This window comes from Mesocricetus auratus, unplaced genomic scaffold, assembly GCF_017639785.1.
Source record: "Mesocricetus auratus isolate SY011 unplaced genomic scaffold, BCM_Maur_2.0 Super-Scaffold_100028, whole genome shotgun sequence".
Classification (NCBI taxonomy): Eukaryota; Metazoa; Chordata; class Mammalia; order Rodentia; family Cricetidae; genus Mesocricetus; species Mesocricetus auratus.
Genome location: NW_024429209.1, coordinates 2,502,389 through 2,527,435, shown reverse-complemented (window position 1 = coordinate 2,527,435; position 25,047 = coordinate 2,502,389). Strand labels below are relative to the sequence as shown.

At 44.8% G+C, this 25,047-nt stretch overlaps 2 protein-coding genes across 2 annotated transcripts; one reads left to right on the top strand and one right to left on the bottom strand.

The window, feature by feature from the left end:
* Window positions 1-105: 105 nt before the first annotated feature.
* Window positions 106-1,544, bottom strand: Romo1 (reactive oxygen species modulator 1). Its single transcript, XM_005084620.4, has 3 exons — window positions 1,402-1,544; window positions 1,087-1,217; window positions 106-291 (listed from the first exon to the last, which is right to left on the bottom strand). The coding sequence occupies exons 2-3, from the start codon at window positions 1,215-1,217 to the stop codon at window positions 183-185; spliced, it is 240 nt and encodes a 79-aa protein (XP_005084677.1). The 5' UTR covers window positions 1,402-1,544; the 3' UTR covers window positions 106-182.
* Nfs1 (NFS1 cysteine desulfurase) lies at window positions 1,525-22,266 on the top strand. Its single transcript, XM_005084619.4, has 13 exons — window positions 1,525-1,658; window positions 2,207-2,292; window positions 5,086-5,202; window positions 6,853-6,936; window positions 11,361-11,513; window positions 13,149-13,242; window positions 14,064-14,198; window positions 17,181-17,338; window positions 17,968-18,073; window positions 18,496-18,577; window positions 19,241-19,324; window positions 20,200-20,289; window positions 21,697-22,266. Exons 1-13 carry the CDS (start codon window positions 1,541-1,543, stop codon window positions 21,758-21,760), a joined length of 1,371 nt encoding a protein of 456 aa, XP_005084676.1. The 5' UTR covers window positions 1,525-1,540; the 3' UTR covers window positions 21,761-22,266.
* The last annotated feature ends 2,781 nt before the right edge of the window (window positions 22,267-25,047 follow it).

Sequence of the window (25,047 nt, the reverse complement as noted above, 5' to 3'; positions counted from 1 at the left end):
CTGAAGATCCCAGGGAACAGGAGCTAGAAAAATTTAACTGTGAATACTGGGACTGAGCAACTTCTTCAGCTCTTAGTTATGTTTTTGTAGTAAAAATAGACAGTCTAAGAAGAAAAAACTTTATTGTACAAGGGTCGAAATGGATGGGGAAGTAACGGTGCACCCAGCAATCACTGCCCTGATTAGCATCGTATGCCCATTCCAATGGCCATGAATGTGCCAAAGGTACCACCACTCTGCATCATGGTTTTCCCAATGCCGCCCATCAGCTCCCGACCCCGCATTCCGATCCTGAGGAGGCAAGAAGGAGTCATTTAGGAATACAAATACAGGAATGATTTTGAATTAGCTTCCTTCCCTTCTCCCTATTATTATCAGTGTTGAAATACATCATGCACTAACAGCTTGACAATCCCTTTGACATTCTTTCCCCCAGGAGGATTAGCAAATTACAAATATCTAAGGGCTCTAGGGCATTATGTACAGAATTCCCTTCTGTTTGTAGAAGGAAGAGATATGAACGACAAATAAGGGCAGGAAATGCGCTCATGACTGTGCTTCTAATAGATCTTTGTCTTTTAGATGATGCACTAAGCGTAAAATGGACATTATCTTTACAAACGCGGTCACTACACATTAGCACGACATTTAACTAGTACCGAATAAATAGTAAGTTATAAGTACATTATCCAAATGTGGAGATGGCCTTTAGAATAACTGTAACCCAGAGGTAGAACATTTGACTACAGAATTAAGTTTATCGGAAAATGGCTCAACAAGCTCATTTCATCACACTCAGTTGGAGGTTAAAATGCCATGCAACCGTAATAAGCATTCACTGCGCATTTGCGATATTCTAGAGTTTGTGGAAAGCATACTAATATGATTGGTTCTCACAAAAGTGGAGGTAGGTAACCGTAGTGTCCTCGACTACAGTTGAGGAAACGACATCTATCTTGCCTAAGGTCTCTAAACTACACAGGACTCAGACAGCCATTTTGACTCTAGAGCTCAGATCCTAGGCACTGCACTTCCAACCTCAACAAGTGTCCAAGGAATCCAGGAAGTCCCGCCCGCGAGGCTCACCTGAGACAGGAGAAGGTGCCGAACAGCGCCCCGGCCGCCATGCCCACGGCGCAACCCATGACAAAGCCCATCTTCACGCGGTCGAAGCAGCTGGGCTGGGACTGCCCGTAGGGACCCACGGCCACTGGCATCTGGGGTGAGAGGGCGAGGACAGTGAGGGCCTGGCGGCCTGTCGTGGCGCCAGCCAGCCGCGCGCCGAGGGGTTCCGCAGGACCCAGGGCAGAAGCCAACCCGGAGCACGCCTCCACCACCCTCCTCGCAGTCGAGGACCCCGCACGCGCGCGCGACGCCGGGCTGGGTCCGGCCCCACCTCACCTCGTTCGCCGCCGCGTTCTCTCGGCTCTACGCCTCACACCGAAAGCTAGGCTGAGGGTGCTCGTCGCCCGTCGGATCGCTTCCGGAGCGCGGGGAGTTACTTCCGGGAGCATGGGCTGAGAACTTGCAAGCGCTGCGGATGGTGGGCTCTACGGCTGGGAGCATGCTGCGAGGCGCTTGGAGGCGGGCGAATTTGGCTGCTACCGCTGTAGCCCGGCCGGGGTTCACGGCGCCCACCCGCGGATTGCGCCTGCGCGGTACGCTTCCCTTCCTTTTAGCTCCCAGTGTCCCTAGCCGCCCGAACCGGTTGGGTCGAAGCTGCTACGCACAGCATTGTTGCGGAGCCTGCCCGCCGCGTTCCGTATCCCAGCCTCCAAACCTTCCTGTCGCTTGCTCTCACATTTTCTCAGCATGGCCCTTACATCTTGCCACATAGGAGGCAGGGTCTCATCCTTCAGATCTCTCCTGGCCAACTGTTAAAGTTGCTAGTCGAGGCTCCTCCCGTCATGAACCCTTGAAGGACCCTGAGCTTTTCAATTTTCTTATAAATGTTTTTGTTTTTTAGAGCTCATCCCACTCTGCTGGATAGTTTGAAGATTGCTCCCTTTTGCCGCCAGCGTCTCTTAGAGAACCCCGTGTCTTTTACTTTCCTCGGTGTCTTTTACCATGCGTTGTTTTGTTTTCCTTTGACACTCGACCTCAACCTTCCTTAATTCACCTCGAAGCAGCTTTGACCACCCGTTGTCTTGTGTGCCCCGCATCCACGGTTGCTTCGTTTCTCAATGACACTCCGTTCTGTTGTCAGTTGTAGATCATGCTCTCCACTCGGCTCTTCCCTCCGAGGCAGTGCTGCGACCTCTCTATATGGACGTGCAGGCTACAACTCCTCTGGTAAGGACTAAAGGGAACCTTCCCCTAAGTACTTTGAGGATTAGAAGAACAAATTTTACCAAAAGGCTAGATTTCTGTAGAATTCCGAATAATTAAATGTGCTATAAAAGCATGGCAGGCTTCAGGAGGCTTAGATTGTAGTTTGCTAGAAAATGCTTTACCTTGGTCAAATCACTTGTAGTACAGGTATTGTAGTTAATCATAAAAGCTCAGGCCTTGGCATGGGGAGTTTGAGTGAGCTCAAGGCCAGCCTGGTCCACTTAGGGAGCTTCAACCCTATGTAAAAATAAAAATAGAAAGAAAACAGACAAGCACACGGACTCTGGAATTAGCAGGGCCACCATGTAGTAACTGTGAAGATTTGGTCAAGTGTTAATGAGATGAAAGCACTTAGTAAGTCTAGCACATAGTAGGGATGCCATAAAAATAGTTACTGAGTTGGATATGTGGCTCAGTTAGAGTACTTGCCTGGAATGCAGAGAGTCTTGGGTTCAATCCCCAGCTCCACATAAAACTGAATTCCTGTAATCCCAGCATTTGAGAGGCGGAGGCAGGAATATCGGAATCTTAAGGCCATCTTTGACTGCCTTGTCAGTTCGAGACTAGCCAGGAATACATGAGACCCTGTTTATTTCTTTTTACCTTAAAAGCAAGTGTTTACCTAAATGTCTGTGCAGAACATACATGCTGTGTGTGTGTGGAGGCCACAAGAGGGGGATCCCCTAAAACTGGCCTTGTAAGCTGCCATGTGAAGGCCAGAAACTGAACGGGGTCCTCAGAAAGACCAGTTGTTGCTTTTAATCCTTTTGACCACTCAGTAGTACCACTCTTGAACCCGAGACCCGTTTTTTAGGTTTTTCAAGACAGGGTTTCTCTGAATTGCTTTGGAACCTGTCCTGGAACTCGCTCTGTAGACCAAGATGGCCTTTAACTCACAGAGATCCACCTCTCTCTGCCTCCTGAGTGCTGGGATTAAAGGCATGGGCCATTGCCAGGCTACTTTATTTTTTTAAGAGAGGGTCTGTTGAAGGCCAACCTGGTCTACAAAACAAGTCCCAGAACAGGTAGGGCTGTTATACAGAGAAACCCTGTCTCAAACAAACAAGAGACAAGTGTGTCACTGTGCACTCTGATTTGCCTTGAATTTCCTTTTTATATCAGTCTGGCTTTGAACTCTCAGAGATCCTCTTGCCTCTACCTCTTGAGTGCTGCGATTAAAGGTTTAGGTTAGGGCTGGAGGAACGCCTCAGCAGTTAAGAACACTAGCTATTCTTGCAGAGGTCCTGGGCTCAATTCCCAGCAAATACATGGTGCCTCACAACTATCTGTAATGAGATCCGGTGCCCTCTTCTGGCCTGCAGGGATGCATGCAAGCAAATCATTGTAATAAGTAAATAAATCTTTAAAAAAAAGGAAGTTTATACTACCATACTGGCAAGTCACAGCTCTTTGTAAGACATTTCATGGCAAGAGGACTGCGTTTGCACTCTCCCCTAGAAAAAAGAGTGGAAACACATGTAGAAACAGTTGTAACAGGCCTGTGTGGGATGGGAATCTAGATGATAGGGCACTGGCCCACCATGCACAAAGCCTTTAGTTGAATCACCAGCACTGCACAGAGCCAGGCATGGTGGTATTCAGTTCTGATCCCATATAACTCTAAAGTATTGGGAGGTAGAGACAGAAAGATTGGGATCAGAAGTTTAAGATTTTCAACTACACAGACAATTTGAGGGTATCTGAGGTTAGAGGCATTGTCTTAGAAAAAAGTAAAAGGAGTTAGGATATGGTTCACTAGTTAAGGACACTGGTTGCTCTTCCATAGGACCCAGCATCCACATTAGGCACTTTACAACTGCCCTGTAACTACAGTTCCTTCCAGGGAATCTGACACCCTCTTCTGGACTCCATGGGCACTGTGCACATGTAGAGCACATACACACACACGAAAGCAAAACACCCCCACGCATAATTAATAAAATATTTTTTTAAAAAAAGGGACAAGAAAGTATTGCTAGCAGGATGATTAAAAGGTCAGGTTGTAGCCGGGCGTTGGTGGCACATGCCTTTAATCCCAGCACTTGGGAGGCAGAGGCAGGCGGATCTCTGTGAGTTCGAGACCAGCCTGGTCTACAAGAGGTAGTTCCAGGACAGCCTCCAAAGCCACAGAGAAACCCTGTCTTGAAAAACCAAAAAAAAAAAAAAAAAAAAAAAGGTCAAGTTGTTTTGTTTTGTTTGGTGGGGGTGGGTGGATTTTAGAGACAGGGTCTCTGTGTATAACTGTGCCTGGCCTGGAAAGCACTCTGTTGTCAGGGCTGGCCATCAGAGATCTGCCTACTTCTCCCTTCTGAGCAATGGAATTGAAAGCATGGACCACCACACCCAGTAGTACCACAAGAAAATTTAAAGACAGTGTTTATAAACTTCTTGGGGGAATGGTAAAACATTGTGATTTAAGCTGTTTTTTTTTTGTTTGTTTGTTTGTTTGTTTTTCGAGACAGGGTTTCTCTGTATTGTTTCAGAGGCTATCAGTCCAGCCCAGCCTCGAACTCACAGAGATCCGCCTGCCTCTGCCTCCTGAGTGCTGGGATTAAAGGCGTGCGCCACCACTGCCCGGCTTAAGCTGGTTTTGAAGTGAGAGTATATCAGGTCAATATTTGATTAGTACATGAGGATGTAGACCGGGTTGGGAACTGCCCACTGGGCAAGGTGGGCAGTTCCCAGTGGGTGAAGTAGGTTCTGAGTTGATTGCAGACTCAAAGAGACTGATCTATTCTCTTCTCTTGTGTACAGGATCCCAGGGTGCTTGATGCCATGCTCCCATACCTTGTGAACTACTATGGGAACCCCCATTCGCGCACTCATGCGTATGGCTGGGAGAGTGAGGCAGCCATGGAACATGCTCGCCAGGTTAGCACAAAGGACCCTGAAATTGCAAGTCTAGTTCGGTGGCCTGTGGGAGGCATTTCTTTCTTAGGAAATGGTTGTATTTTTAGAAGAGACTCAGAGAGTAGCTTTGGAGTTTGACTGCAGGTGTTTAATTACTTCCCATATCCACTAGATAAAGTACCTTGGGAAAATCATCTCATTTCTCTAAGCCTTAAAATCCTCACCTATCAAGTGGAAAGTGAAATAATTCATGCTCTATAAGGGTATTGGGTAAATTAGACAGTGCTGGTGTGGTATATGTTAACACTTATACATTGCTCAAAAATGCATAGCAAGAGTTTAGTAAATACATTTTAAAGATACATTTCTTGGGTCAGTACCTTAACCTGACAACTTAAGTTTGATCCCCAAAAATCCACATGCTGTGGCATGAATGTTTCCTAACCCAAAATAAATATTAAAAAATTATTTAAAAACAAAACTTATTGTTAAAAATATTTCTTTTTGCATTTGTGCATAGAGATGTCTTGTCTGTGTATGTGTGTGTGTGCCGTGTATGTGCCTGGAAGTTCAGGATGGTTGTGAACCACCGTATGGGTGCTGCGAACGGAAACTCAGTCCTTGCCAAGAACAACCAGTGCTCCTAACACTGAGCCATGTTTTCCAGTTTCTTGTTTGACATTTTGTTAGATTTTTCCTTTCTTTCTTTTTTGGCTTTTTGAGACAGGGTTTCTCTGTGACATTGGAGGCTGCCCTGGAACCAGATCTTGTAGACCAGGCTGGCCTAGAACTCACAGAGATCCGCCTGTCTCTGCCTCAAGAGTGCTGGGATTAAAGGCGTGCGCCACCACTGTCCGGCAAAGAATACTTTTTTAAATTGCAAATACGTGTGGATGCACATGTATATGTGTGTGTGCTTGGCTTGGGTGCATGTATACATATGTACCAAACAATGTAGTGTGGAGATCGAGGACTACTTGGAGCAGACTTTCTCCTTACCAGGTAGATCTCAGGGAATGAAACCCGGGTTGTCAGGTTTTGCAGTAGTGTCTTTACCACTGCTCCCTCTCACTGGCTCCCCACTTGGGTAGTTGAGACCAGTTTCACATTCTAGCCTAAGGTGGCTCAGAACTCACTGTGTACCCCAGGCTGGCCTCAAACTCATGGCACCTGTCTTACCTCGGCCTTCTGAGTGCTGGATTGTGCAGTGCTGGGAACCAAACTCAGGGCTTCATAAATATGAGTGACATTTTTTTTAAATTATTATTTTATGTGCATTGGTGTGTATGTCTGTGTGAGGGTGTCAGATCTTAGAGTTACAGACTGTTGTTAGCTGCCATATGGATTCTGGGAATTGAACCCAGGTCCTCTGGAAGAGTAGCCAGTGCTTTTTACCACTGAGCCATCTCCCCAGCCTTCCCCCACCCCCACCCACGTTTGACATTCTTATTAGCCTGTCCTAGAATGGAGAAAGAATAGAATATCTAAGCTGTAATAATCAGTTCCTTTTTTAGCGCAAGCCAGACCTAGTAGGCCCAAAGTGTCTTTGTAGGCAGTGGGTAGAATGCAGTGGAGCTTCTCTTGCTGCAAAGCTCTGTCCTAGCTTTGTCCGCAGCCCCACTTCTGCCCGAGAACTGATCTATCTGTGTATCTGTGGCTCTTGGCTTACAGCAAGTAGCATCACTGATTGGAGCTGATCCTCGAGAGATCATTTTCACTAGTGGAGCTACCGAATCCAACAACATAGCAATTAAGGTAAGCGAATGGGCTGAGGGCACTGTGTGATAGACTACTTCCTTAGGGTGTGAGGAGCTTTTGGGAAGATGAGGGACAGAAGGGAGCCAGAACTATCTCTGGGCTTTCTTGGGCTTAGAGTTTAGTGCTTCTCTATCATTCTAAGATTCCTACATATCCCTATTTCTTTCTTCGGCCTTAAAAAAGAATTTGTGGTGGAGTAGTCAGACAACTTTGTGGAGCTTACGTTCTGAGTATCACATTTAAGTCACCAAGCAAGTGCCTTTGCCTACTGAGCAATCTTGCAAGCTTTCTGTCTGTCTTTTTGCAGTCTGTCTGTCTTTTATCCTGCCAGCCTGAGTTCAGTGTGGCAGGATAGAAAAGGAGGTGGATTTTAGACCATTAACAGATTAGTTTTTTTAGATGTTAGTCCTTTACAAAAGTAGGCTCTGTTGCTGTGGTAAAACACTATGAACAATGGCAACTTACAAGTTACAGCCTTGATAGGGGGGAGTCAGGGAAAGAGCTTAGGGCAGGAACTGAAGTGATGCCATGGAGGAGTGCTGCTCACTGGCTTCCTCCCGTGTCTTTTCTCAGCATAGCATGTTTCCTCACACCACCCAGAACCACCTCCCAGGGGTAGAGCCACCCACAGTGTGCTAGGCCCTGCACATTAATCATTATTCAGGTAGGTGTCTTTACAGGTTGTCTACGGGCCATAGTCCGGTGGAGGCTTTTTTTTCCAGTTAGATAGCTTAGCTGTTCTCAGATGACGTTAGCTTGTTTCATGTTGACGAAAAGCTAACCAGGATCAGTTCACTCTTACAGGATCAAGCCTACTTTCCTATCAGCTCTCCCTTTGCTTTCTGACTAGATCTGTTTACAAAGTTCCTCTGCCTTTTGAGTTATTGTTGCTTTGGTACCCTCTGTGCCTTTCCTTTGGTCTCAGTCTGTATCAGTCTTTCTATATTTGGGGTGTGCAGATACCTTGTACAAGTATCCCACTTCTAATAGTTATGCTGATATTTCATACAACACAATCACATTTTACTTAGAGCTAGTAAACTTACTTATCTGTTTTTCTTATTTATTTTTTTGGTGATGGGCATCTAGACTTTTTTTTTTTTAGGAGAAGTTATTTTTTTTAAAGATTTATTTATTACATATACAGTGTTCTGTTTACATGCCAGAAGAGGACACCAGACTGAATTATAGATGGTTGTGAGCCACCATGTGGTTGCTGGAAATTGAACTCAGGACCTCTGGAAGAGCAGTCACTGCTCTTAACCTCTGAGCCATCTCTCCAGCCCCGCATCTAGACTTTCTAAAGCTATGTTATACCTCTAGTAAGTTAATATTCTGATATCCTGCCTTTTTTTTTTTTTTTTTTGATACCTAGTCTCAATGTGTAGTTCAGCTGGCCCAGAACTTGCTCTGTTAGCCAAGCTGGCCTCAAACTCCTAGAGATCTTCCTGCTTATTCCTCCTGAATGCTAGGATTAAAGACATACCCCACCATACCAGGCTTTTTTTTTTTTTTTTTTTTTGGTTTTTCGAGACAGGGTTTCTCTGTGGCTTTGGAGGCTGTCCTGGAACTCGCTTGGTAGTCCAGGCTGGTCTCGAACTCACAGAGATTCGCCTGCCTCTGCCTCCCGAGTGCTGGGATTAAAGGTGTGCACCACCAACGCCCGGCTATACCAGGCTTTTTTGAGATGAAAAAACTTTATTTTAATTTTGTGTGTATTTGTGTGTGGGTATGTTCATGTGACTGCAGTGTCCTCAGAGGCCAGAGGCATTGGATTCCTCTAGATAATTGTGAGCCACCCAGTGTGTATACTGGGGACCGATTGTGAGTCTTCTACAAGAGCAATATACTCTATTTATCGCTGAGCCATCTCTCCAGCCTTCATTTTATCATTTAAAAGTTTTTGTTTTTTTGAAAAATCATTTGTGCACCTAATAAGATTAACTTCTCTCTCTTTAAGGATTTATTATTTACTTAAAATTGGGGGTTGGGGCTGGAAAGATGGCTCCACAGTTAGGAGCACTGAATGCTCTTCCAGAAGATCCAAGTTCAATTCCCAGCACCCACATGGCAGCTCACAGCTGTCTGTAACTCTAGTTCCAGGGGATCCCATACCCTCATACAAGCATACATGTGGGCAAAACATCATTGTATATAAAATACAAATAAATAATTTTTAAAAGTAAAAGAAAATTAAGATTTTTTTGTTTGTTTTATGTGTTTCAGTATTTTTCTTACATGTATGTTTGTGCACCCTGTGCATGCTTGCTGTCTAAAGCTGGTCAGAAGAGTGTTGGGTCCTTTGGGATTGGAGTTTCAGCTACCAGGCCACCTTTCTAATCCCCTTATTTATCTTTTTAAAGTACATTTTTGTTTTATGTATACGGGTGTTTTTTTTTTTTTTTTTTTGCCTGCATGTTGTGTGTACCACATGTATGCAGTATGCAGTGCCTGTGGAGGTCAGAAGAGGGTGTTAGATCCCTTGGGATCAGGAATTACAAATGGTTGTGAGCTACCATGTGGGTGTTTGGAACTGAACTTAGGTTCTCTGGAAGAGCAACTAGTTCTCTTTTTTGGGGGAGGGATATGGTTTCAAGACAGGGTTTCTCTGTATTGCTTTGTAGACCAGGCTGGCTTTGAACTCACAGAGATCCACCTGCCTCTGCTTCCCCAGTGCTGGGATTAAAGGCATGCGCTACCATGGCCCAGTAGAGCAGCCAGTTCTCTTAACTGTTAAGGTTGTTTTGGGTTTTTTGTTGTTTTTGTTTTTTTTTTTTTTTTGAGACTGGTTTATCTGTGTAGCCTCTATAGTATCTCACTCTGTAGACCAGGTTGGCTTTGAACTCAGAGATCCACTTGCCTCTGCCTCTTGAGTGCTTGGATTAAAGGCTTCTACCCCTATTTTTATTTTTTTGTATATTCCAGTGTTTTGTCTATGTGCATAATATGTGTTCTTGGTACCTGTGGAAGCCAAAGGAAAGTGTTGGATCTCCAGGGAGCGGAGTTAAAGATGGTTGTGAGCTGCCACGAGGGTGTTGGGAACTGAACAAGGGTCAGGACAGCAATCTCTCCATCACCAAGATTTAAATTTTTTGAATTAATTTTTAAAATCAGCATACACAGTAATGGATTTTATTACAGCATTTTCATACACACATACCATTTTATCTCCTACATTATCCTTCCTCATTTACCCTGCTCCGTTCTTGTTGGCCTGTTACCATACCTCAGTAGGCTTCTGTCCTCTTTCCTGTCACATGTGTTTTGTTACCCTCTTATACTCCTTTCCTCCCCTCCATCATGACTATCATTCCAGCTGGGAAAATGACTCCGTGGATAGTATACTTGCTGTGCAAGTATGAGTACCTAAGTTCAAATCCTCAGAGCACAGGTAAATCCAGGTGTAACAGTGTGTGTGTGTGTGTGTGTGTGTGTGTGTGTGTGTGTGTGTGTGTGTGTGTGTAACTGCAAGGTGTAGAGACAGGAGACCATGCAGAAGCTTGCAGGTCAACAGCAAACAGCAAGGAGACCTTGCCTCAAATAAGGTGGAATGTGAGGACTAACACTGGAGGCTGACCTCTGACCTCCAAACATCCTTTCTTACCCTCATGTCCATGGACAGACACACATCATGCATACAGGCAGACACATGTATACAAAGATCTCTTTCTCCCCTCTCATGGTCCCTTTTCTACCTTTATGACTTAGAAACACACATATATGTCTATATTTACACACACACTCACACACACACACACGCACGCACACACACCCCTATATTCCTCTTAAGAGAGGATATGATACTTGTCTTAAATCAATCAATTTATGTGTGTGCATGCATGTGCCACAGACTCAAGTTGAGGTCAGAGAGTAACTGGTAGATGGCTCCATTGTTTGGGCTCTAGGTAGTCAGCCTTGTGTACCAGCTTGCCAGCCCAGAATTTGCTTTTGTCTGACTTATTTTGCTTAACATATGATTTTTGATTTCATTCCTTTTTCTGCAGATGTCATTAATTTTTTTACTACATCTGAATTTAATGTCATTGTATATTGCCACATTCTCCTTATCAATTTGTTGATGGACATTTAGACTGGCTCCGTTTCTTAGCTATTATAAATAGTTCAGCAAAACTAGGTGTGGTGCACAACCTTAATCCCAGCACTTGGAGCACAGAGGCAGGTCGATCTCTGTGAGTTCCACAGCTCTATAGTGAGATTATGAGTATTTCAATTTTTCCTGATCTACCTTTATAATTTCTTCTGATGTTAAAAGTATCACATACATGAGTGGGAACTTGGTTTACAACATAGAATGTCTTTAGCATGCTGGAGGCTCTGGGTTTAGTCCTTAGCAGACACTCACAGAAAGACAAATAGGATTCATGTCATTGCTAACTCTGTCTGTTATCATCAATTTTTAGGGAGTGGCCAGGTTCTACAAGTCACGGAAAAAGCACGTGGTTACCACCCAGACTGAACACAAATGTGTACTGGATTCCTGCCGCTCGCTGGAGGCTGAGGGCTTTAGGGTCACTTACCTCCCAGTGCAGAAGAGCGGGATTGTTGACTTAAAGGTAGGCCTCCTATGCTAGACTGGACAGACAAAATGGGAGGGGCCTGACTTCATCCTGTCTCTCCAGCCTTGACTGGAGCGACTGGAGCCTAAAAGTTGAGCTAATGTTGAGAGTGGAGCATTGAGCAGAGAAGGAGACGATGTTCTCTATGTGTGTACTGTTCTTCTCTGGGGAAAACTTGCCTCTCAGCTTTTTTGGTTATCCTGGTTTGTGTGAGAGCTGCAGGACATGAGTGTAGGATGTCAGATATTCACACTACAGAAGAGCTCTGCCTAATCCTTCCCTGCATTAATGTTTCTTTTTTTTTTTTTTTGGTTTTTCGAGACAGGGTTTCTCTGTGGCTTTGGAGGCTGTCCTGGAACTAGCTCTTGTAGACCAGGCTGGCCTCGAACTCACAGAGGCATTAATGTTTCTTATCGAGCTATAAAGGACACCAAGTAGTTAGAGGTGTGGCTCGGTGGTAGAATTCTTGTATAACATGCACAAGGCTGTAGGCTTGATCTCCACAACTGTAAAAGCAAACATATCAGTATAGACTAGATAAAGGGGAACTTACCCTTAAACTCAGCCCTCTGGCTCACACAGGAGGCTCACCAGAGTTTGAAGCTAGCCTGGATTACAGAGTGAGGTCCTGTCTTCAAGGAAAAGACTTGAATATACGTTTCCGTCCTAGTTCCACGTGTGTCCACATGCAATGGCCACACCACTCTTACTTCTGCAGCTTTGTGGCAGCTCGAAATCAGGGTTTGTTTAATTGGTCTTGTTAGGCTCTTGTGTAAGCTTTAAGCTCGCTCTTTCTTTCCTTCCTTCCTTCTGTCTTTGAGACAGTGTCTTGTGAATCTCAGGCTGGCCTCAGAATGACTTTGAATTCCTGATCCTCTTGCTTCATCCTATTAAGAGTTGGTATTATAGTCATAGGGTACAATACCTATTCAACTAGCCTTTTTTCTTTTTTTAAATTTATTTTATGATTGCCTGGGTGTTACAGATGGTAGTAAGCCACTGTGTGGGTGCTAAGAATTGAACTCATGTCCTCTACAACATCTGCTATTAACCCCTGGCCATCTCTTCAGCCCTTCATTTCACTTTTATGAGATAAAGTTTCAGTGTTGCCCAGGCTGGCATTGAACTCCTGTTCTTCCTGTCCCTACCTCCTAGGATCTAGGATTATAGACATGTCTGACCTTTTTAACTTCTTTTGTGTGTGTGTGTGTGTGTGTGTGTGTGTGTGTGTGTATGCTTGTTTTCTCTGTGTGTACCATGTGTGTACTTGGTGCTAGTGGAGGCCAGAAAAACGTGTCCAGTCCCCTGGAACTGGAGTTACAATCAGTTATGATCCTCCATGGTGTGCTGGGAATTGAGCATGGGTCCTCTGCTACAGCAGGCAGTGCTCTTAACTGCTGAGCCATGTCTCCAGTGCCATGTATTGTTGTTATTGTGTATTTTTATCTGGTATTACTAGGGATTAAACTCGATACCTTACACATGCTAGGCAAGCACTGAGCTACATCCCAAACCCTTTAATATTTAATATTTAAGTGTCCAGATATCCTTTTTCTAGACTTAAGGTTGTCTGCATTCTTATTTATATAGTTCTCTTGGTATCACATGTACTCCTTACTCCTACATTCTTAGGAACTAGAGGCTGCCATCCAGCCAGACACCAGCCTAGTATCAGTTATGACTGTGAACAATGAAATTGGAGTAAAACAGCCTATTGCAGAAATAGGTGAGTATATTAGGTTATCCCTGACCCTTACCACCCTTGGGGTCCATGTCAGGGAGCAGGTATAGACGTTTCAAACACAGTAGCCAATCAGACCAAGGGAAAGAGCTATGTGCCTTGCTTACTGCATTCTAGGTGGTATAGCTACTATTTGAATTTTTAGAATGTAGGGTGGAGTGCCCATTAGTTTTTTTTTTTTCCTTTTTATTTAAGTTAGAAACAAGTTTGTTTCACATGTCAATCCCAACTACCTCTCCCTCTCTCCTCCTCCCCTAGTTTTTTTTTTTTTTGATTTTACGAGACAGGGTTCTCTGTATTGTTTTGGAGGCTGTCGGTCCAGCCTGGCCTTGCACTCTTTTTTTTTTCTTTTCTTTTTTTTTTTTTGCCTAAAATGACAAAACAATAAGAGAAGTCCATCTATCCTTTTTCCATTTAGAACTGTTTTTATTACCATTTAGAGTTCACCTTGTAATCTCTATGCAAATTAGCAAAAATATCCGTTAATCTTTCCTTCTTTTAAATAAAAAAAAGAATCTAAAAGGTGATGCTACAGTCCCAGGGTGAATGAGATGATGTACAGAATCTTGAGCATCAAAATATCATGTGTGTTTGTGGTTTGGTGTTTTGCCCTTGATCTTTAGAGGAAGAGCAGAGAATCTGGGAGTTGGGAAGGAGCTGGCGAGGGGGGGGAGGGGGGATGAGGGGCAGGGAGTAGGAGAGGACTTCTATAGACTTTAACAGATGCTTAGGTCATTAGTGGTGCCTTGCAGGACTGCTGGCAGCTCACTTTCACTGTGCTATGGGTCTTTTCTGTTATCCCTCAGGGCAGATTTGCAGTTCCAGAAAGGTGTATTTCCATACTGATGCAGCCCAGGCTGTTGGGAAAATCCCACTGGATGTCAATGACATGAAAATTGATCTCATGAGCATCAGCGGTCACAAACTCTATGGTCCTAAAGGTACCAGCCCCTGCCTTTCCTTCCAGCTTCTCAACAAACCCTTTGACAGGTGCCTATCACAGTCATTAGAGACTGTGACTGCTTTCCAGGAAAGTTGAATGCTCAGAGTGGCCTGGAATATGTAAGTGTCATTCAACAGTAGCCAAAATATTTGCCTCTTTATATACGCTGTGTACACAGCTGGCATTCTTCCTTAAAGGGGATACAGATGTTAATTTGGTTGAGGAAAACAGGGTTCTGTTAATTCAGGTTTCACTAGACGTCAGTAAGTAAAAACAACGGATTTCATTAGATAGGCTGATAATACTCTCTACCCCACCATGCTGCCTACTAAGGGTTCCCACAGGTTATAATTAGGAGTCTTATGAGCTGTTCTTGCAGATACCAACTAAAATGTGACTTGAGTGGGATCTCTTCTTTACCCTATTCACCCTCATCAGGGTCTTGTGATTGAGTCCCAGCTGCCTTTGAGTTTGTGTCCTTCCTCAGTCTCCTGAGTGATGGGGCCATAGATGTGTCTGCTGTGCCACCCTTTTTACAGCTATTATTTCTAAGGACAGCCATACCTTTCCACTCCTCTTTACCCAAATTATGTGTGTTCTCATCTTACTTTTTCACTTAACAAACCATCTTAAAATTAAAATAAAATGTCAGACATGGTAGTGTATTCCTTTAATTCCAAAGTCCTGTATGCAAGTAGATCTCTGTGAGTTCCTCTCCATAGTAAGTTCCAGGCTAGCCAGGTCCATATAATTAGACCCCATCTTTTTTCTTTTCCTGGCCATCCTGGAACTCCCTTAAACTCACAGAGATCTGCCTGCCTCTGGCTCCTGAGGGCTGGGACTAAATGTGTGAGCCACCACCATCCAGTGAGAAAGTTTATTCTTGATTGCATATTGAGTTTTAGGTCACCTAAATCAATCTGATATAAAAGGAAAAGTGTATTACAGAGTCAATGAGCTCTTTCTTTCTTCCCTTTCTCTTTTATCAGGATTTTATCTAAGGTTGGCTCTGCCTCCCCAGTGTTGATATTGTAGGCATGTGCCACAAGCCTGACCTCACCAGTTTCCTAATAATGTATTTTAGAATTTTTACAATGTTAGCATAAAAGAAGGTCAATCTTGAGTTGAGGCCAGCCTACGCAGTGAGTTCCAGGACAGACTCCAAAGCTGCAGAGAAACCGTGTCTTGAAAAACAAAACAAAACAAAAAAGTTAATCTTTTCTATAGCTTCATCTTTATTTTTATATTTTGGGGGGCTTTTGTGTATTATTTGTATGATTATTTTATTTTTAATTATGTGTCTCTATGTGTGTTTGTGTGTGGTTTTGTTAAAGTAAAAGTGCAGGTACTTGGGAATACTAAAAGAGGTCAGGGTATTGCATCCCTAGAACTGGAGTTACAGGCAGTTGTGAGCTATCTGGTGTGGATGCTGGGAACCAAACATGGTCCTCTTCAAGAGCAGTATGTGCTTGTTACTACTGACCATCTCTCCAGCCTGTTTCTAATCTTTTAGCTCTTAAGAATAATCCTGGAGCCGGGCGGTGGTGGCACACGCCTTTAATCCCAGCACTCGGGAGGCAGAGGCAGGCGAATCTCTGTGAGTTTGAGACCAGCCTGGTCTACAAGAGCTAGTTCCAGGACAGCCTCCAAAGCCACAGAAAAACCCTGTCTCAAAAAAAAAAAAATCCTGGGCTGGAGAGATGGCTTAGCAGTTAAGAACACTGACTGCTCTTCCAGAGAACCAGGGTTCAATTCCCAGCTCCCACATGGCAACTCACAATTGTCTGTAACTCCAGTTTCAAGGGATCCAACACTTTCACAGTGATACTTGCAGGCAAAACACCAATGAATATAAATTTTTCTTTTTTGATTTTTAGAGACAGGATTTCTTTGTGAAACAGTATACACTGTCCTGGAACTCACTCTGTAGACCAGGCTGGTGTGGTGATATTTTGTTTATGATCTAACAAATAAAGCTTGCCTGAAGATCAGATTGCAAAATTTGCCACATTAGTCAGCAGGCCAAGCAGTGGTGGCACACACCTCTAATCCCAGCAGCCATACGAGTTAGCAGTATAACCTGGGCAGTGGTGGTGCACTCCTTTAATCCCAGCATTCTGGAGACACAGGCAGGTGGATCTCTGTGAGTTCAAGGCCATCCTGGGCTACATGAGAGTGAATCCGTCTAAAAGAGAAACACAGCTCATACATTTAATCCCAGTACTAGAGAGGAATATAAGGGAGAAGCTCAGGGTCTCATTCTGTATTCAGTCTACAGTCTAGGCAGTCTGAGGTTTTTTTGGTGGAGAACATTGCAGTCTGCAGTCACTCTGAGGATAGAATCTCTCCAGCCTTGTTAGAGGTAAGAACTCTCTAGTGGCTGGCTGCTTTGCTTCTCTGATCTTTCTGCTTGAACCCCAATATCTGTCTCTGGGTTTTTATTATTCATTATTCATGTTACAGGCTGGCCTCCAACCCACAGAGATCTACCTGCCTCTGTCTCCCAAGTGCTGGGATTAAAGGCATGCACCACCACCACCCAGCTCATAAAATTTTTAAAAATTAATCGTAAGAAGAAGCCAGTGTTGTGTGGTAGGGAGCTGCTTGAAATAATTTTGGTAATTATTCCTGTGGTAACATAATTTATATTGAATACTTTTGCTAAAAATTGTGCTTTTACATTTCTTCTTTTCCTTTTAATTATTTTTAATTTAGAAAAAGTCAACTATAAAATTTTAAATACACCAGGCATTGGTGATGCTTGCCTTTAATCCCAGCACTCGGGAGGCAGAGACAGGTGGATCTCTGTGAGTTCGAGGCCAGCCTGGTCTACAGAGCGAGTTCCAGGACAACCTCCAAAGACACAGAGAAACCCTGCCTCTAAAAACTTTAAAAAAATTGAAATACTTTAATTTCTTTAAAAGATAATATTTTGTTTCATTGGTGTTTCTCTTTTTTTGTAACAACTTTTTTCCCCAAGGGGTTGGTGCTATCTATATCCGTCGTAGGCCCCGGGTACGTGTGGAGGCCCTGCAGAGTGGCGGCGGGCAGGAGCGGGGCATGCGGTCTGGGACAGTGCCCACACCCTTGGTGGTGGGGCTGGGAGCTGCCTGTGAGGTAGCACAGCAAGAGATGGAGGTAGGTATTGGAGAAAGCAGCAGTCCCTCAGAGTGTCCCCCTGTTCAGGGTCTCGCACTTAGTAACATCTCAGCGGGGTCTCTTCTCTGCTGGAAGGAAATTCTGTCTTAGAGCCAGGTATGGCATCCAATGCTTATATCCTAGCTGCTTGGGAGCCCGAGGCAGAAGAATTTTCAGTTCAAGGATAGCCTGGGCTACATAGCAAGACCCTGGACCAAAATAAAATGTAAAAGGCTGGGTTAGTAATAGAGTACTTACTTGGGATGTTCAGGGCCTTGATTTCAATCCCTCACAAGTAAATGTGTGCTCACATAACACACAATGAAATAAAAGCCTGCTTTGTCAAGGTCCTGAAGCCCCTCATTCTGGAGGAGGGGACTTGAAACCAATACATGGCCTGCTCGTGGTTCCCAGTGCATTTTCTCTGGGTTATTGGAACCATGTGTTCAGCTACTGAGCACCTTTTATATACCAGACAGTGTGAGATACTTTGATTTCCACACATAACAATACAGTAGAAGGGCCTGTGTGGCACAGAGCCACTCCTGGGTAGAGAAGAGCTTCTGGAATTCTTTGCTTCTGAGCTGTCTGGTGGTCACTGCACTGAGCTCTCCCCTGCCTGCTCTTAGTACGACCATAAGCGGATCTCCAAGTTAGCAGAGCGACTGATACAGAAGATAATGAACAGTCTTCCAGATGTGGTGATGAATGGGGACCCCAAACAGCACTATCCTGGTATGGACATGCCCTTTCAACCCAAATTGTGTTTTTCTTTTTAAATTGTATTTATTATGTGGGGATGGGGATGCCTGCCACAGTGCGCTTGTGGAGGTCGGAGGACAGCTTTGCGGAGTCAGTTTTCTCCGTCCATGCTTACGCAAATTCCAGAGAGATACAACTTAGGTCATCAGGCTTATGCAGCAAGTGCTTTACGTGCTGAGCCATCCTGGTGCCCACCGCAGCCCCACCATTCTATTTTTGTTTTTTAATATTTTTTAGCTAAAGTTTTTTATTTTATCTATTTATTTATGTCTGTACCTGCCTCTTTCATGCTAGGCAAATTGTCGACCCCTTAGCTCTGTCTCCAGCTCTCTTAGGCTCCATTCTGACAGAGTCTGAGACCCAGAGCACCATCATTGTGTTTTTTTCTTCTTCAGGGTGTGTCAACCTCTCCTTTGCCTATGTGGAAGGGGAGAGTCTGCTGATGGCACTCAAGGATGTTGCCTTGTCCTCAGGAAGGTGAGTTGGACCAGGTAGACAAGCACTGTGGTAGTACAGTTAGCTGGCCTGTTCAGTACCCTACATGTCACTGAGCTTCCTGGCTGGCCAAGGTAAGAGCTCTTGATGATGCTGGCCATAGGCTGATGGTCACCAGTCTAGCAGGTCTCTGTCTTTGAGAGAAATTGGTGAGTTTAGGACCTAGAAGATGTATGTATCTTCTTTTGTCTTGTTTTATTTGGAGACAGGATTTCACTGTGTATAGATTAGGCGGTCCTCAACCTCACATAGATACTTCTGCCTCTGCCTCCCGAGTGCTGGTATTAAAGGTGTACACCATTATGCCCAGCTGAAGATGTATGTGTCTTTTACAGAATTAAACAAACAGTTCAGTTGTAAGCCACCTAGGGTTTATCCCCCAGGGTCACACATTGTGTTTCCTGCCCTAGATACAGAAGGTTCTCTGGCTCTTTTGTCAGATCCAGTACATGCATCTAACTGCTCTTTCACCCCTTGACATTGTCTTTGCTCAAGAACATTGTCTACTCTAGGGACCAGAGGCATCAGGTTCCATGACATTTCCAGGCTGTGTACCTTTTTGTTCCTATGGTATGATTCCAGGGCCCTGGGAGGAATGACTCTGGGTATGTCCTATGGGCTAAAGGTTCATGTCTCCATCCTTAGTGCCTGCACTTCAGCGTCACTGGAGCCCTCTTATGTCCTCAGAGCAATCGGCACTGATGAGGATTTAGCACACTCTTCTATCAGGTCAGTTGAGTGCAGCTGGTGTGTGTGTGTGTGTGTGTGTGTGTGTGTGTGTGTGTGTGTGTGTGTGTGTGTGTGTGTGTGTGTGTTCCTTGTTTTCTAAGATATGGTCTTGTCAGTTACCCAGACTATGTCCTACTATCTCCAGCTCTAGAGTGCTGAGGTTTTAAGTGTGTGCCCACCATGCCTGGTTTTAGCCATTATGGGGGAATTACTGAGCTATGTCCCGGCCCCCTTCTTGAATCTTTGTGAAGATGAAGATGTCTGAGTGCCATACTCAGATCCTCTGCCCATCAGGTCTGGAGTAGCTGTAGGAGACTTGGCAGTTGATTCTAGCTATGTTCTAAGAAGCTTCACTGGGAAAGGCAACCTGTGCTTTTCTCTTCCTCTTCCTTTGAGCCAGTAGCTTTCTTGTATCCCAGTTGGCTTCCAACTCACTATGTAGCCCAGAGATGACCTTGAGTGCTCTGCCTCTACCTCTCAAGTGCTGGACTCACAGGTGTGCAGCACCATGACTTCTCATGCAGTCAGGAATGAACCCTGGTTTTCATGAATCCTCAGCACCCCCAGATTATTGCACTCACTCTCTCTCTCTCTCTCTCTCTCTCTCTCTCTCTCTCTCTCTCTTATTTGTTTTTTGTTTTTCGAGACAGGGTTTCTCTGTGTAGCCCTGGCTGTTCTGGAACTTGCTCTGTAGACCAAGCTGGCCTTGAACTCACAGAGATCTGCCTTCCTCTGCCTCCCAAGTGCTGGGATTAAAGGAGTGAGTCACCCCACCTCTTGTCTTTTGTTTAGTAGGTTCTCAGTGAGTACTGCCCAAAAAAGAAAACAAAACCAAGCCAACCGAGGGCGGTACAGAGCTCTTTGTGTTCTTTTAGGTTTGGCATTGGCCGCTTCACTACAGAAGAGGAAGTGGACTACACTGTGGAGAAATGCATTCATCATGTGAAGCGCCTCCGAGAAATGAGGTGTGTGCTGCTGCAGGTGTCGCTTCGGGAGAAACGGCACTGCTGACTCCTTTCTTGTCCTTGAGCTCTGTATTCACACTACCAGAAACCCATGTTTGGGGGTTTCTAAAGGTTCCACAAAGGAAAAAATTGGACCTCCTTGACTTCCTGTTGTTCAGATTTTTTGTTTTGTTTTTGAGATAGAGTTTCTTTATGTAGCCCTGGCTGCCCTGGAACTCACTCTGTAGACCAGGCTGGCCTCAAATTCATAGGGATCTGACTTCCTCTGCGGCCTCAAATTCATAGGGATCTGACTTCCTCTGCGGCCTCAAATTCATAGGGATCTGACTTCCTCTGCCTCCTAAGTGCTGGGGAGTACTTAGGGTGTACAATACCACCACTAAGCCTAGAATGCTTTAAAAGCTAGGTTTTTGTATATAGCATAGAGGTTGCTTATGTAACATCAATAAAGGTCCTGGGTTTGATCCTAGTTGTGTAAAAAGCAAGGAGAGATGGCTCAGAGGTTAAGAGCACTAACTGCTCTTCCAGAGGTCTTGAGTTCAATTCCCAGCAACCACATAGTGGCTCACAACCATCGGTAATGAGATCTGGTGCCCTCTTCTGGTGTGCAGACATACATGGAGGCAGGATGGTGTATCATAATAAATAAATAAATCTTTTTTTTGTTTTGTTTTTTGTTTTTTGAGACAGGGTTTCTCTGTGGCTTTGGAGGCTGTCCTGGAACTCGTAGACCAGGCTGGCCTCGAACTCACAGAGATCCGCCTGCCTCTGCCTCCCGAGTGCTGGGATTAAAGGCGTGTGCCACCAACGCCCGGCTAATAAATAAATCTTTAAAAAAAGAAAGCAAGGAATAGCTGGGGTGAGAAGCTCGGTGGCAGAGTGCTTGCCAAGAGGGAACAAAATCAAAGCCAGGTATCATGCACATGTCTGAAGTCACAGCCCTCAGGCTGCAGCAGGAAGACTGTGAATGAGACCTTTTCTCAGAAACAAAACACAGGTTGGGATTCAGTAGTGTTGAAGAAAATTAACTGGATAATGGAAGCCACAAAATTCAGTGTAGGGCTGTAGCACAGGAGAGGAGACTACTTAGTGTATATGAGGCCCTGGGGTTTAGTCTTCAATGGCATAAGCTCACAAACAAAATGGTGGTTGTCATTACCACCAGCACCCTCAAAGCAAATCTGGTTTTAAGAACATTATCCAGTCTTCTCAGTAGCATTTCCTGAGACCCAAACCTTCTTCCGGGTTAAAGCCATAGATGGTATTTTAAGTTAGAAAGAGGCTGGAAAAGGCTTGTTCATCTCCTGGGTTGGGACTCACCAGGGAAAAGGCAGAGGAGCAGCAAGGACAAGGGGGCAAATCATTGTTCAGGGCCTGTTTCTTATCAGTGCCTCTTCTCTTTGGCAGTCCCCTCTGGGAGATGGTACAGGATGGCATTGACCTCAAGAGCATCAAGTGGACCCAACATTAGAAGAGTGGGCCTGTGGCTTTGTGCTGACATGGCCCTTCCTGTCTCACTGACCCATGTTCAGCCAGGAACCATGTGACCTGCCGGGTGGTCCATGGTCAACCAGAGCTGGCACAGCCCAGTTGACTTCACCACAGAACATTGTCAACTGAGAAACTCAAGGATCTTCCTAGCCTCAGCCTCTGTAGGGAGACATTCCCAGTTCCCTCTCAGGAGCTCTTCTCTGTTTAGTGCATGGACTTTTTTTGCTGAGGGCCTAGAGGCACTGCTGCCCCTCTGCCGCTCACTAGGCTTCCCTACCCTTGGGGAGGCAGAAGAACTGGAAGAAGACTGTAGGCTCACAGACTGCTTCTCTGTGGGAACATTTGGATCACCACTTGCTGCTCAACTGGACTGGCACCATTAGCAGCTAGCATAGCAAACCTTACTTTAACCTATTTTTTTTTTTTTGTGGTTTCAAAAGACATCTCGCCAAAACAGCAAGTTTTATTAAAGACTTAATCGCTTCACGTTCTCTTCTCATCTTCCTTCCTTTTTTTTTTTTTTTTTTTTTTTTTTTCCTTGTTTGTTTTTTGACACAGGGTTTCTCTGTACAGCCCTGGCTGTCCTGGGACTCTGTGACCAGGCTGGACTCGAACTCACACATCTCTGCCTGCCTCTGCCTCTGCCTCCTAGGTGCTGGAACTAAAAGTGTGTGCGACCACTGCCCAGCTCATCTTCCTTTCCTTCTTTTGATTTAATGGAAGTAGAAATATCCATATGATTCTCCCCATTACTCTAATAATTTTATTTATTTCCTTAAAGTTTGTTAATTGGAAGATTGGACAAATAAATTCCCATTTTCCCTTCTTATTCTGTGAGTTCTTGAGAGGCTTTGGGAGAAGAGCTGCCCTTGAGACTCCCAGCCACCTGCCTCCAATAGATGACTCAATCCCCTTGCATATCTTTTCATCTAATATATTAAAGGATTACCAGGACACACATTTTATTCTGGGTGTGGGGACTCATTGGTTAATAGGACCAGAAACCACACTGCCCTCGGTGAGCTTTCATACTAGAGGAGGGGTAGAAAATCAGAAATGAAGAAAGGCTGTAATGGATGTGACAGTGCTATTAAAAAATAAGAGTGGGGCCTGGAGAGGTGGCTCAGCAGTTAAGAGCACTGACTGCTCTTCTAAGGGTCTTGAGTTCAATTCCCAGCAACTCACGACCATCTTTTTTTTTTTTTTTTTTTTTTTTTTGGTTTTTTGAGACAAGGTTTCTCTGTGGCTTTGGAGGCTGTCCTGGAACTCACTCTGTAGACCGGGCTGGCCTGGAACTCACAGAGATCCGCCTGCTTCTGCCTCCCGAGTGCTGGGATTAAAGGCGTGTGCCACCAACGCCCGGCTACGACCATCTTTATAATAGGATCAGATGCAGGAACACATGCAAATAGAGCGCTGATATACATAAAATACATAAATATTTTTTAAAAAGTGTTTTGCCAGGCATTAGTGTCACCGCCTTTAATCCCAGCACTTGGGAAGCAGTGGAGGCAGGTGGATCTCTGAGTTCGGGGCCATCCTGGTCTACAGAGCGAGTTCCAGGCAAGTCAGAGCAGTTACACAGAGAAACCCTGCATGAAAAAACAAAATAAATAAATGATAAATTAAAATATTTTTAGCCTGGCTGTGGTGGCGCACTCGGGAGGCAGACGCAGGCGGATCTCTGTGAGTTCGAGGCCGGGCTGGACTGACAGCCTCCAAAACAATACAGAGAAACCCTGTCTCGTAAAAACCAAAATAATAATAATAAGAAGAAGAATAAAATATTTTGAGGCTGTAGCAGGGAGAATTGTGCCAATAGGTGTTCTGGGGAAGCTCTTTGGGGCCGTCTTAGGGATTCTACTACTGTGAAGAAACATGACCACTTGACAACTCTTACAAAAGGAAACATTTAACTGTTCAGAGGTTTAGTCCATTCTTCTCGTGGCAGAAAGCATGGTGGTGGGGAGGCAGACATGGTGCTAGAGAAGGAGCTGAGAGTTCTACATCTCTATCAGCTGAAAGTAAAAAGTGAAGGCTACGTTGGGTTTGGCTTGAGTTTCTGAGATCGTAAAGCCTACTCCAACAAGGCCATGCCTTCTAATAGTGCCACCCTCTATGACCAATTATTCAAACACATGAGTCTATGGGGGCCATTCCTGTTCAGATCACCACAAGGTCATATTTAAACAAAACACCCTAGAGAGGGAGTGATAACTTAGTTACATAAGCAGGAATAGAAACCCCAAAGAATGCCAGTGCTCCTAGGGTAGACCATCTCGTATCTGAACTCAGGAGTAGATGCTTATTAGCCCTAAAAAATGAGGGACTATAATATAGAATAGGGGCCACGTGTCAGTGGTGGCACAGACCTTTAATCCCAGTGCTTGGGAGGCAGAGGCAGAGAAATCATTGTAAGTTCAAGACCAGCCTGGTCTACAAACCTAGTTCCAGGACAGACATGACTGTTATGCAGAGAGACCCTGTCTCAAAATACACACACACACACACACACACACACACACACACACACACACACACACACACACACACACATTAAAATATATGTTAGAATAGGGGCTGAAGAGATAACTCAGCACTTAAGAGCATTTCCTGTTCTTGCAGAAGACCCAGATTTAGTTCCCAGCACCCATAGTTCACAACCATCTGTAAAATCCAGTTCCAGTGGAAAAATCTTTGTTTGGGATTTTTTTTGGTGGGGGGGTTTGTTTTTCGAGATGGCGTTTCTCTGTAGCTTTGTTCTCTGTAGCTTTGGAGCCTATCTTGAAACTTGCTCTGTAGACTAGTCTGACCTTGAATTCACAGAGGTGGCATCCACCTGCCTCTGCCTCCCAAGTGCTGGAATTATATGGCACCTAAAAATTTGGCAATAATTTCCACGTAAAACCTGACAAGCTTAAGAAGAGATTCTAAACACAAAGGAACAGAGTCAAACACAGCTCCTTGGTAGCAGCATTTTCTCAGGTGGGCTCTGTTTACTAAAGGCAAGCAGAGGCTTGGCAGCTTGAAGAGGGGCTTCCTGACTCAGCCTTAGCAGTACCCCCCCACCCCCTCCAGGACTCTTTTAAGAGGCCCTGCAGCTGGGCATTGGTGGTCCACGGCTTTAATCCCAGCACTCGGGGCAGAGGTAAGTGGATTTCTGTGAGTTCCAGGCCATCCTAGTCTACAGATCGAGTTCCAGGACAGCCTCCAAAACCATACAGAGAAACCCTGTCTCAATCCCCCCCCAAAAAAGCCCTGCTACCA

Bases quoted from the DNA above. Each gene is read 5' to 3' on its own strand.
- Romo1 (XM_005084620.4), bottom strand. From the start codon at position 1,217: ATGCCAGTGGCCGTGGGTCCCTACGGGCAGTCCCAGCCCAGCTGCTTC. The intron at 292-1,086 runs GTGAGCCTCGCG...TTGCCTCCTCAG, and splicing joins GGCACCTTCTCCTGTCTCAG to GATCGGAATGCGGGGTCGGG.
- Nfs1 (XM_005084619.4), top strand. From the start codon at position 1,541: ATGGTGGGCTCTACGGCTGGGAGCATGCTGCGAGGCGCTTGGAGGCGG. The intron at 1,659-2,206 runs GTACGCTTCCCT...TTCTGTTGTCAG, and splicing joins CCGCGGATTGCGCCTGCGCG to TTGTAGATCATGCTCTCCAC. The intron at 14,199-17,180 runs GTACCAGCCCCT...TTTTTCCCCAAG, and splicing joins CAAACTCTATGGTCCTAAAG to GGGTTGGTGCTATCTATATC.